Source organism: Piliocolobus tephrosceles, chromosome 15 (genome assembly GCF_002776525.5).
Source record: "Piliocolobus tephrosceles isolate RC106 chromosome 15, ASM277652v3, whole genome shotgun sequence".
In the NCBI taxonomy this organism is placed as follows: Eukaryota; Metazoa; Chordata; class Mammalia; order Primates; family Cercopithecidae; genus Piliocolobus; species Piliocolobus tephrosceles.
In genome coordinates this window covers 27,552,960-27,565,260 of record NC_045448.1, presented here as the reverse complement: position 1 = coordinate 27,565,260, position 12,301 = coordinate 27,552,960, and the positions used below count along the sequence as shown (strand labels likewise).

At 41.3% G+C, this 12,301-nt stretch overlaps 1 protein-coding gene across 9 annotated transcripts in view; it reads right to left on the bottom strand.

Annotated features, from left to right (window-relative positions):
- Positions 1–12,301, bottom strand: part of ZNF512 (zinc finger protein 512) — a 38,651-nt gene that overhangs the window by 8,129 nt on the left and 18,221 nt on the right. For all 9 annotated transcript variants that reach the window (XR_002732613.1, XR_002732612.1, XR_002732611.1 and 6 more), the window contains 2 exons: positions 11,848–12,015; positions 7,104–7,298 (listed from right to left, as the gene is read on the bottom strand). Coding sequence is in view for 4 of the 9 variants with exons in the window: in XM_023217240.2 (XP_023073008.1) it covers positions 7,104–7,298; positions 11,848–12,015 (363 nt within the window). In the remaining 5 variants the exon portion in view is untranslated. The remainder of the gene's footprint in view (positions 1–7,103; positions 7,299–11,847; positions 12,016–12,301) is intronic.

The following is a 12,301-nucleotide window of genomic DNA, read 5'->3' as shown; positions in this document are numbered from 1 at the left end:
TTTTAACAGAGGACAAGAGACTCAGATATATTTCACCTACAGTTTAAAAAGAAAAAAAAGCTACAGAGTACTACATAGAATTAAAATATGTGTTAAAAAAGAACGATTCATAGGTTCTAATGATTAGGAAAGAAAAAAATAAATTTAAAAAATGTTAAAAGAGAGAGAGGGATACAAATTCGCATTTATATACTCATCGTAAATGTAGATGAGTAAAAAGTTAGAAGTGTATAAATCAAAATATTAACAGTGGTTTTCTCTGTTAGAATTTTTTTTTTTTTTTTTTTTGAGACACAGTCTCACTCTGTCACCCAGGCTGGAGTGCAATGGCACGATCTCGGCTCACTGCAAGCTCCGCCTCCTGGGTTCACGCCATTCTCCTGCCTCAGCCTCCCGAGTAGCTGCAACTACATCTCTGGTAGAATTTTGAATCATTTTAATATTTTTTCCTACCTATCTGCATTTCTAATTTTTCTTCAATTATAACATGCTAATTTTGGTATTTTTAAAATTCTAAAACAAAAAATTAAGGTTCAAGATGAAACAGGGATGTGAGAGAAATCAGGGAACAGAATACATAATATTTGCTTATACTTCAAAAGTAGAATTATTTCTAGCACTTTTTTTTTACAGGCTTTGACTTGAGTTGATCTCTCCTTACAACTACAACTAGAGTTTCCAGAGAGGAGAGAGCAACCTGCACAGACAATTCTTGCAAAGTCCATGGGTAAATAGTTGTATTTCTGGTGAGTAAACAATCTTCCTGCTTTGACAATGGAAGTGTCTGAAAAGAAGCTGATTCTCTGCGACAAAAAAAACATACCCAAAGCCCATAAAGGTAATGGAGGAAGTAAGGAAGGTAGCCCAAAGAACCTCTGGTAAATCTTTGAAAGAATAGAGTACACAGTACTTTCATAGAGTACAGAGGTGGCTTTATTTATAAGCATTTAGTCTCCTCTGAAGCTAGTGTAAATGGGCCTATCTAAAATCTTTTTTACAGCTCCATAGTACATAGTTTATATAAATAGTTACAAATGTATCATAAATGTGATAGTAATAAACTAGTAATAAACTATCATATTTATGTAAATGAAGTACTATCCAGCTATAAAAAAAGATGAGGATGATTTCTATAAACACATGTGGAGTAATTTCCAGGATAAACAGTTGACCCTTGAACAACATGGGTTTGAATTGTGCAGGTCCACTTATATGTGGATTTTTTCAACCAACCAAAGACCAAAAATACTGTATTTTCGGTACACAAAACCCATCTACATAGAAGACCACTTTTCATATACACAGGTTTGTCAGGGCTGACTGCGGAACTTAAGCATGCACAAATCTGGGTATTCACAGAGGTCCTGGAACCAATGTCCCACATATACTGAGGGACAACTGTATATATATATGTTTGTCTGTTTTATTTATTTTTTTTGAGATGGAGTCTCACTCTGTTGCCCAGGCTGGAGTCCAGTGTTGCTACCTTGGCTCACTGCAGCCTTCACCTTCCAAGTTCAAGCGATTCTCCTGTCTCAGTCTTCCAAGTAGCTAGGACTACAAGCGTGTGCCACCATGCCCAGCTAATTTTTGTATTTTTAGTAGAGACAGAGTTTCACCATGTTGGCCAGGATGGTCTCAATCTCTTGACCTCGTGATCTGCCTGTCTCAGCCTCCCAAAGTGCTGGGATTACAGGCATGAGCCACCACACCCGGCCACAACTATATTATTAAGTGAAACAAAGCAGAGTACCAAAAAAATTATCTGTAGTAAGAAAGAAGGGGATATAAGAAAATATACATGTATCTGATGATCCATCACATAAAAATACAGGAAGGATAAACTGAAAACGAATGAGTTTGGTTATCTTTGGAGGTAGATGGGAACACAGTAGAAAGAAAAGGGGAATGGGAATGGAATAGTTGGGATGAAGAGTAGTGACTCAGAACATATCTCTTTGAATATGTCTGATTTAGAACCATGGTGGTTTCATATACTCCCAAAATAAATGACTAGTTACATTAAATAGGATGTAGGGGAAACCCAAAACTTAATAAAAATAACACATAAATCTATCACAAATAAGTGACACAATGATGGGGACAGGAAAGAAAAAACCAACCTCGGTGGAAAAATACTATTTTCACTATATACTGTAAGGCACAAGATGAAAAGAAGTATATACAAATATAGAAAATTTGTTTTTTACAGGGGAATGAGTTGGTAATTCTAAAACTATTTTATGTACTACTAGAATTGAGCAAATAAGTAAATATACTGTGGATAATGAGAACCAGGTTTCTCACTGTTGGAGAAAGAAGTTACAAATAAGGAAAAAGGAAGACTAGAAGGAAACTTGTGGTGCTGGATTGGAAATGAAGGTCTCATGGCTTTTAATACACATACAGATAGCCATAAAAATAAATATGGATGTGTATGTGTGCATGTATGACTATACATGCATTTATATCCTAACTCTATCTACCAAGAAGGCACAGAAACAATGACACTCCAGTAGAACAAGGACTAAAATGTTCACTTCTAAATATATTCTTTAATAAAAGGAACCAGGATTCCTTAGAGAAATGGTTGATTCCAGGGCTGGGAACGGAAAAATGGAAGATAAGCCTACGGCCTGTCTTATCATGTCATAAAGTAAAAAATGTTCTCGGCCGGGGGCGGTGGCTCAAGCCTGTAATCCCAGCACTTTGGGAGGCCAAGGCGGGTGGATCACGAGGTCAGGAGATCGAGATCATCCTGGCTAACACAGTGAAACCGCGTCTCTACTAAAAAAATACAAAAATCTAGCCGGGCGAGGTGGCGGACGCCTGTAGTCCCAGCTACTTGGGAGGCTGAGGCAGGAGAATGGCGTAAACCCGGGAGGCGGAGCTTGCAGTGAGCTGAGATCCGGCCACTGCACTCCAGCCTGGGCGACAGAGCGAGATTCCGTCTCAAAAAAAAAAAAAATGTTCTCAAAAAAAGATAGGGGATGTCAAAAAGACATAGCAGCCCACTTGAAAGAGCTCTCAACTGCCAAATCTGGGACACGTTAAGCAGCAATATAAATAATAATAGCACTGGATTATAACCCATGGAATAAAATAAATATCATTGAGTCTTTACTTACACAAATAAATAGAGAAAAACAACAGATCTTTTCACAGTAGAGTTCTAATCAATAATTATAGAAAAAAAGATGGAAACTGAAAATCATTATGTAAACATCACAGGTGTAACTGTTGAGGGCGGCCAGGCGCAGTGGTTCATGCCTGTAATCCCAGCACTCTGGGAGGCCGAGGGGGGTGGATCACAAGGTCAGGAGTTCGAGATCATCCTGGCCAATATGGTGAAACCCCGTCTCTACTATAACTACAAACATTAGCTGGGCGTGGTGGTGCGCACCTGTAGTCCCAGCTACTCGGGAAGTTGAGGCAGAAGAATCGCTTGAACCCAGGAGGCGGAGGTTGCAATGGGCCAAGACCATGCCACTGCATTCCAGCCTGGGTGACAAAGTAAGACTCCGTCTCAAAAAAAAAAAAAACCAAAAAAAAAAAAAAAAACTGTTACTGGCAAATATCGTCAATGGATGCTAATCTAAGTAGGCAACAGTATAAGAAACAGGATATGTGCATATTCCATCTCCCCACAAAATATTCACTAATTACAAATGGGAAGATTGTAGTTTTGCCATTGAGATACTTAGAAAACACACCATAAGCAACTGATCAAAGTTATCATCATCAGTAAGAGACAAATCAACATCATATACCTTTTGATATGATACATGGAGAAGGGCCAACACTGCTTCAGTGGTATTCTTGCCAAACACATATAGAACTCTCAACCTAATCTTGAGAAAATATCATGCAAATCCATAGTAGGGAACATTCTACAAAATAACCAGCCAGTTCTCTTCAACAGCATCAAAGACATAAAAGACAAAGCCAGGGGAACTATAACAGATTGGAAGAGACTAAGGAGACACAGAAATGAAATAAAATGTGGTATCCTGATAATATCCTAAGGTATGGTTATGTAAGGCATTAGGAGAAGCTAGGTGAAGAGCATTTGGAAACTCTGCTAACTAGTCTAAAATTATTTCAAAGTTAGAAGTTTTTTAAAAAGAATATACATTGCTTATATATACATCAAGAAACAGTGGAAAAATGCACAAGAAGCTGATAAGCATGGTTAACCATGGGGACAGGACAGAACAAGGACACAGTGGGAGTGGGCTAATTCAATGTTTAGCATCATTTTGAGTTTTTTAACCATTTGAAGAATATGTCATCTACTCAAAAAGATAAAATTTTTATATTTAAGAAAGAATAACGCCTTTTACCTATACGCTGTCAAAAATACAAACCAGGCCATGCACAGTGGCTCACACCTATAATCCTAGCACTTCAGGAGGCCGAGGCAGGCAGATTGCCTGAGCTCAGGAGTTTGACACCAGTCTGGGCAACATGGCAAAACCCATCTCTACAAAAATTAGCTGGGCGTGGTTGTGCATGCCCGTAATCCCAGCTACTTGGGAGGCTGAGGCACGAGAATCGCTTGAACCTGGGAGGTGGAGGATGCAGTAAGCCGAGATCGCACCATTGCATTCCAGCCTGGGTGACAGAGCAAGACGCTGTCTCAAAAAAAAAATACATATATATATATATATATATATAACCTATTTGATGATTTTAGGAAAGCATCTGCTGGATGAGAATACCCAACTTTATCAATGAGTTAACAAATATATTTATTTATCTATTTATTTTTTGAGACGGAGTCTCGCTCTGTCACTCAGGCTGAAGTGAAGTGGCGCAATCTCGGCTCACTGCAACCTCTGCCTCCCGGGTTCAAGTGAATCTCCTGCCTCAGCCTCCCGAGTAGCTGAGAGTACAGGCAAGCACCACCATGCCCAGCTAATTTTTTGTATTTTTAGTAGAGATGGGGTTTCACCGTGGTAGCCAGGATGGTCTTGATCTCCTGACCTCCTGATTCGCCCGCCTTGGACTCCCAAAGTGCTGCGATTACAGGCGTGAGCCACTGCATTTGCCAACAAATTTATTCTATTTTATGTTTTTTATTTTATTTTATTTATTTTATTTTTTGAGATGAAGTCTTGCTCTGTGGCCCAGGCTAGATTGCAGTGGCATGATCTTGGCTCACTGCAACCTCTGCCTCCCAGGTTCAAACTGTTCTCCTGCCTCAGCCTCCCCAGTACCTGAGACTACAGCTGGGACTACAGGTGTGTCCTACCTGGCTAATTTTTTTTTTTGAGACAGATTTCCGCTCTTGTCACCCAGGCTGGAGTGCAATGGCATGATCTTGGCTCACTGCAATCTCTGCTTCCCAGGTTCAAGTGATTCTCCTGTCTCAGCCTCCCAAGTAGCTGGGATTACAGGTGCCCGCCTCCACGTCCAGCTAATTTTTGTATTTTTAGTAGAGAAGGGGTTTTGTCATGTTAGCCAGGCTGGTCTCGAACTGCTGACCTCAGGTGATCGGCCTGCCACGGCCTCCTAAAGTGCTGGGATTACAGGTATGAGCCACTGTAGGCCCAGCCACTAATTTTTAAAATATTTTTAGTAGAGACAGGGTTTCATCATGTTGACGAGGCTGGTCTCGAACTCCTGACCTCGTGATTCGCCCACCTCGGTCTCCCAAAGTGCTGGGATTACTTTACAGACGTGAGCCACTGCGCCCGGCCAGTTAACAAATATTTAAATTTCCTTATGATATCCTATGCACAGTGAAACCTGACTGTAATATCATAACTATCACTGTGCAAAACCCACATTTAAGTTGGATTTAGATAGCCATGTACTTTAGCCTGTAGCAGGGAAAAAAAAAAAAATGTAGAAATAAGTCCAAAACAAGAAAGTATACTCTAATATTCAAAAATACAATCCAATTCCTTGAACACCAGGAGCATCCACCAGGAGTGCACACCTACCACCTTGGACTGATTTTTACACCAAAAAGACATAAGTATTAGAAAACTAGGGTTTGACCTTACTTTCCTCTCCTTTTTTTTTTTTTTGGAGACAGAGTTTCACTCTGTCGCCCAGGCTGGAGTGCAGTGATGCAATCTCGGCTCACTGCAACCTCCACCTCCCGGGTTCAAGCGATTCTCCTGCCTCAGTCTCCTGAGTAGCTGGGACTATAGGTGCCCACCACCACACCCGGCTAATTTTTATATTTTTAGTAGAGATGGGGTTTCACCATGTTGGCCAGGATGGTCTCGATCTCCTGACCTCATGATCTACCCACCTCAGCCTCCCAAAGTACTGGAATGTCAGCCTTGAGCCACTGCGCCCAGCCTTACTTTCTTGTAAGACATAACATTCCTCTCACATAGGTCAGAGCCCTATGCCAAATGTGAACTTCTTGATACCCTGGAGAATAAGAGCCCTTTGCTCCTCTCTTACTCCTTATTACGTATCCCTTCAACCTGCTCCCAAGACAGTCCTATAGTCATATATCCTTGTTTCCTTTTGGCTAAATAATGCCCCTTCTTCTATGATCTATTTTAATAGATTCTAATAGATCCAAGGGCTTCCAAACAGGTTCTGCACCCCTCAGAAGTACGCTTGGGGCCATGTAGGGGAACAATAAAAGGATCAAAAAGAAGAAAGCCAAGTAGACAAGGCTTTGGGCTCACTACTCATAGCTACTCAGAGCAAATCTGCTTCTAAGTTATTTTATATACTGGTGTTTTGCATAGGATTTTATTTTGAAAAAAGCGGGGGAGAGGAGTTCTGTTACTACAAAACAAACTGAAACCACTTATCTCAACTAAATATAAACTACTACATATGAACTAACAAAATAAAAACACATTAAACAAAAATCTAATCTGGGAATTCAGGTTCCCTCTGGAAGTAGTCCAGAATTAAGAGGGCTCTTTAAGGAATTTACGAAACAGACTGTCACTCTAGAACCTAACTGAATCCAAATACCAAAGCTAGATCAGATGTACTCTATCTCCAAAGATAAACAACAAAATACTGCCTATCACGTACTCACTCAAGTACATTTACTTCTCTGTGTACAGCAGACACAACGTTAGACATAATGGTTCCCAAATTGATACATGCTTCTGCCTTACCTTTCGATCATCAGGTACCAGGTCCTGAAGCACCTTCCTCTTGGGCCATTCCTTGGCCAGTTCAGCAGAGGCCAGCTCCTGCAGGTGGTATACAGCTATCTTGGCAGAACGTCTCTGAACTCGGCCCCCACTCTTTGACTCTAGGTTCATCTCCTTTAAGCACTCTGGCTGTCCTGACTCTGGAAAGAAGGATATCTGCAAGAATGAAACACAGCAAAACATAGGCCTGAGAAGCAGCACCTATCACAGCCAGTGATTAAAGGCTGAGCTTCCTGCTTTAAATATCAAAAGAGCTACATAGCATCAAGTTCCACCATATTAATGTATATTCTACCGGTAAAAAAAAAAAGCTTCTTGGGGCCAGGCGCGGTGGCTCACGCCTATAATCCCAGCACTTTGGGAGACCAAGGCGGGTGGATCATCTGAGGTCAGGAGTTCGGGACCAGCCTGGCTAACATGGTGAAACCCTGTCTCTACTAAAAATATAAAAATTAGCTGGACGTGGTGGCACACGCCTGTAGTCCCAGCTACTCGGGAGGCTGAGGCAGGAGACTCGTTTGAACCAGGGAGGTGGAGGCTGCAGTGAGCCAAGATCACGCCATTGTACTCCAGCCTAGGTGACAATGAAACTCTGTCTCAAAAAAAAAAAAAAGACTTCTTAGTGGTTAAAAGACACATTCGTATGCAAAGAAACAAATCTTAACCCATTCCTCACACTATATATAAAAATTAACTCAAAATGGACCATAGCCCTAAATGTAAAACATAAAACTATAAAACTTCTGGAAGAGAGCAAGGGAGAAAATGTGTGTGATCCTGTGTATGATGGTTTTTTGATGTGTCAAGTTGGCTGGGATACAGTCAACAGTTAGTCAATCAAACATAAATCTAAGTGTGTTGATGTGAAGGTATTTTGCAGATGTGATAAAAGTCTACAATCAGTTGACTTTAAGTAAGAAAGATCCAGCAGAAGAAGAGGCAGGAGAGATTCAAAGCATGAGAGACATCCAACCTGCTGTCTCTGACTTGCATACGGCCAAGAGCCAGGGAATGCAGGTGGCCTTTGGAAACGAAGAACTCTCAGCCCACAGCAAATAAGGAAAGGAGCTCCTGCAACTGCACGGAACTGAATTCTTGAACAATCTGAATGAGTCTGGAAACATATTCTCCCACTAGAGCCTCTAAAAAACAACAGCCCTACCGATACTGATTCCAGCCTGCTGACACTCTAAGCAGAGGAACGAGCTGAGGCATCCTGTAACTGGATTTCTTACCTAAAGAACGGTGAGATAATAAATTTGTGTTGCTTTAAGCCAGTTTGTGGTGATTCACAGTAGCAACAGAAAATTATACACTGAGGGCCAGGCACAGTGGCTCACGCCTATAATCCCAGAACTTTGGGAGGCCGAGGCAGGTGGATCACCTGAGGTCAGGAGTTTGAGACCAGCCTGGCCAACATGGTGAAACCCCATCTCTACTAAAAATACAAAAATTAGCCAGGTGTGCTCGCGGGCAGCTGTAATCACAGCTACTCAGGAGGCTGAGGCAGGAGAATCACTTGAGCCCGGGAGGCAGAGGCTCCAGTGAGCCAAGATCACACCAGTGCACTCCAGCCTGGGCAACAGAGCGAGACTCTATCTCAAGAAAAAAAAAGGAAAGAAAATTATACATTGAGTTAAGCAAAGATTTCTTAGATATGACAAAAGCATTTTCCATAAATGAAAAAATACATAAATTGAACTATATCAAAATTTAAAACTCTATTCTTCAAAAGGCAATGTTAAAAAAAAGATAAAGAACTTGTATCTGGAATGATAAAAAACCCAGAATACATCCCAAACTTAATAAGACAACAAAAATCTTCCCCCCAAAAATGAACAAAGGCTTTGAACAGACACTTCATTAAAGACATACAAACCACCAGTAAGCACATGCAAAGATGGTCAACAACATTAAGCATTGTTAGTCATTAGGGAAATGAAATTTTAAACCACAGTAAAGTACTACTACATACCTATTAGAATGGATCAAAAAATAAAATTGACAATAATAAACGTAGACAAGGATGCAAAGCAACGGAGTTCTCATACTTCGCCGGTGGGAATGCAAAATGGCACAGCCACTTTGGGAAACAATGCAGCAGTTTCTTATGAGTTAAATATACATTAATCATATGACCCAGAAATCTCATTCCTAAGTATTTACCCAAGGGAAATTAAAATTTATTTTCACATAAAAACCTTTTTTGCCAGGTGCAGTGGTTCACACCTGTAATCCCAGCATTCTGGGAGGCCAAGGCAGGCAGATCACTTGAGCCCAGGAGTTCAAGATCAGCCTGGCCAACATGGCAAACACCCATCTCTACTATAAATACAAAAATTGGCTGGGTGCGGTGGCACTCGCCTGTAATCCCAGCTACTTGGGAGGCTGAGGTGGGAGGATAGCTTGAGCCCAGGAGGCAGAGGTAGCAGTGAGCCAAGGTGGCTTCAGCCTGGGCAAAAGAGCAAGACCCTGTTTCAAAAAAACAAAACAAAACACAACAATCTTTTTGTTTTTTGTTTTTGAGTCAGTGTCTTGCTGTGTCACCCAGGTTGGAGTACGGTGGCACCATCTCAGCTCACTGCAACCTTTGCCTCCTGGGCTCAAGGCATCCTCCCACGTCAATCTCCCAAGCAGCTGGGACTACAGGCGTGTGCCACCCGCGCCCAAAAATAGAAAATAATTTTTGTATTTTCTATAGAGACGGGGTTCCACCATGTTGCCCAGCTGGTCTCGAACTCCTGAGCTCAAGCGATCCACCTGCATCAGCCTCCCAAAGTGCTGGGATTACAGGCGTGAGTCACCGTGCCCAGCCCAAAACCCTCTGTGAATGTTTATAGCAGCTTTATTCATGATTGTCAAAAACTAGAAACAACCAAATGTTCTTCAACCGGTAAGTAGATAAACAACAAACTTGAAACATCCATACAATGAAATCCTAGTCAGAAAAAAAAAAAGGAATGAACTAATGATATATGCAATACATGGATGAATCGCAAATGGATTATGGTAAATGAAAGAAGTTAGACTCAAAGGCTACATGCTGTGTGATTCAATTTACATGACATTCTGAAAAGGGTAAAACTATAGGATCAGAAAATAGATCAGTGGTTGCCAGGGGCTGCAGCTAGAGGAAAAGGCTGACTAAAGTAACGTAAGTCAACTTCAGGAGGTGACGGAATTATAAAACATCTTTTTTTGTTTGTTTTGAGACAAGGTCTCACTCTGTTACCCAGGCTGGCATGCAGTGGTATAATCACAGCTCTGCAGCCTCAACCTTCTGGGCTCAAGTGATCATCCCACCTCAGTTTCCCAAGTACTTGGGACTACAGGTGTACACCACCATGCCTGGCTTATTTTTTCATTTTTTGTAGAGACAGAGTCTCACCATGTAGCCCAACCTGGTCTCAAACTCCTGGGCTCAGGCAATCCGCCCACCTCAGCTACCCAAAGTGCTCGGATTACAGGTGTGAGCTAAGGCACCCTGACTAGTCTACGTGTTGAGTGTGATAGTGGTTACATGACTATATACATGTGTCAAAATTCTTACTAATTATGCACTAAAATGGTAAACATTATCATATGTAAATTACATCTTAACAAATGACTCTAAAAAAAATAATAAACCACAGGGTAGGAAACCTTGGAAATGTAATCAGAAAAAAAAAAAAAATTAAACCAAAAAAATGAAAGAGGAACCAGCTGGACAGATGCTCATAAAAGCTCTAGCTATGGGGGAATGCCTTTGGTTTTAAAAGGATAACAATAGGGCTGGGCACAGTGGCTCACGCTTGTAATCCCAGCACTTTGGGAGGCCGAGGTGGGCAGATCACCTGAGATCGGGAGTTCGAGACCAGCTTGGCCAACATGGTGAAACCCCGTCTCTACTAAAAATACAAAAATTAGCTGGGCGTGGTGGCACGTGCCTGTAATCCCAGCTATTTGGGAAGCTGAGGTGGGAGAATCACTTGAACCTGGGAGGCAGAGGTTGCAGTGAGCCAAGATTGCTCTACAGCACTCCAGCACGGGCAATGGAGGGAAAGTCCGTCTCAAAAATATATAAGTACATAAACTAATTAAGTAATGGGCTGGGCACGGTGGCTCACACCTATAATCCCAGCACTTTGGGAGGTCAAGATAAGAGGATAGCTTGAGGCCAGGAGTTCGAGACTGGTCTGTGCTACATAATGAGACACCTGTCTCTACAAAAAATGAAAAACAAAAAAATTAGCTGGGCATGTGGCGCAAGCCTGTAGTCCTGGCTACTTAGGAGCCTGAGGCAAGAAGATGGCTTGAGCCCAAGAGTTCGAGGCTGCAGTGAGCTATGATCCCACCACTGCACTCAAGTCTGAGACAGCAAGATCTTGTCTCTTAAAGAAAAATATATATATATTTTTATATATATACATTTATATACACTATATAAATATATATACACTATATAAAAATATATGATATAAAATATATAATAATGAGTTTACTTCTGCCTGGACTATACTTTGAATTCTGACTTATCTAACCTAATAATGTTCAAAAGGCAGAAATAAGAAAAGGACAAAGAAAGAACAAAGAAGAGCGAACACAAGCATTCAGAGACTAAAAGAGGATACAAATGAGGAACCAAACACATATGGGAAGATAGAGGGCTAAGGACTCACCACCAAATACATCCCCATGCAGGGTACAGAAAGGAATCAGTACTCACAGGCCCATGCTCTGACCTCAGGTGATACGCAAGTCCAGCCTTCGACCTATATGGTTTTCCACAGTGGTGACATTTCAGGGTCATCTTTTCCAGCTCTGCAGCCCCTTTGCCACATTTTCTAACATGGTAAAGATATCCCATGATGCTGGTGAAGCTACTGGAGCAACTCTGAACACAGGAGAGAAGCCTAAACTATAATCTTACATCTTTTGACATGATCCCTAAATTTCTAAACAGCCATAAAGCATGCACCACCACAAAATACAAATAGACCCTCTGATTTCAGTAGACACTCTCCAACATCTCCCATCGGCACAACCCTTCCTTGTCTCTGGCCATCCTATGGTTGAAAATCAACCATGATTTTCAATAAGCTTAGTAGCCCTTGATAAACTACAACTGTGCATCTACTCTATGTCATAGCTTTCTCTTTGGTCTGTGATTCAACCCCATC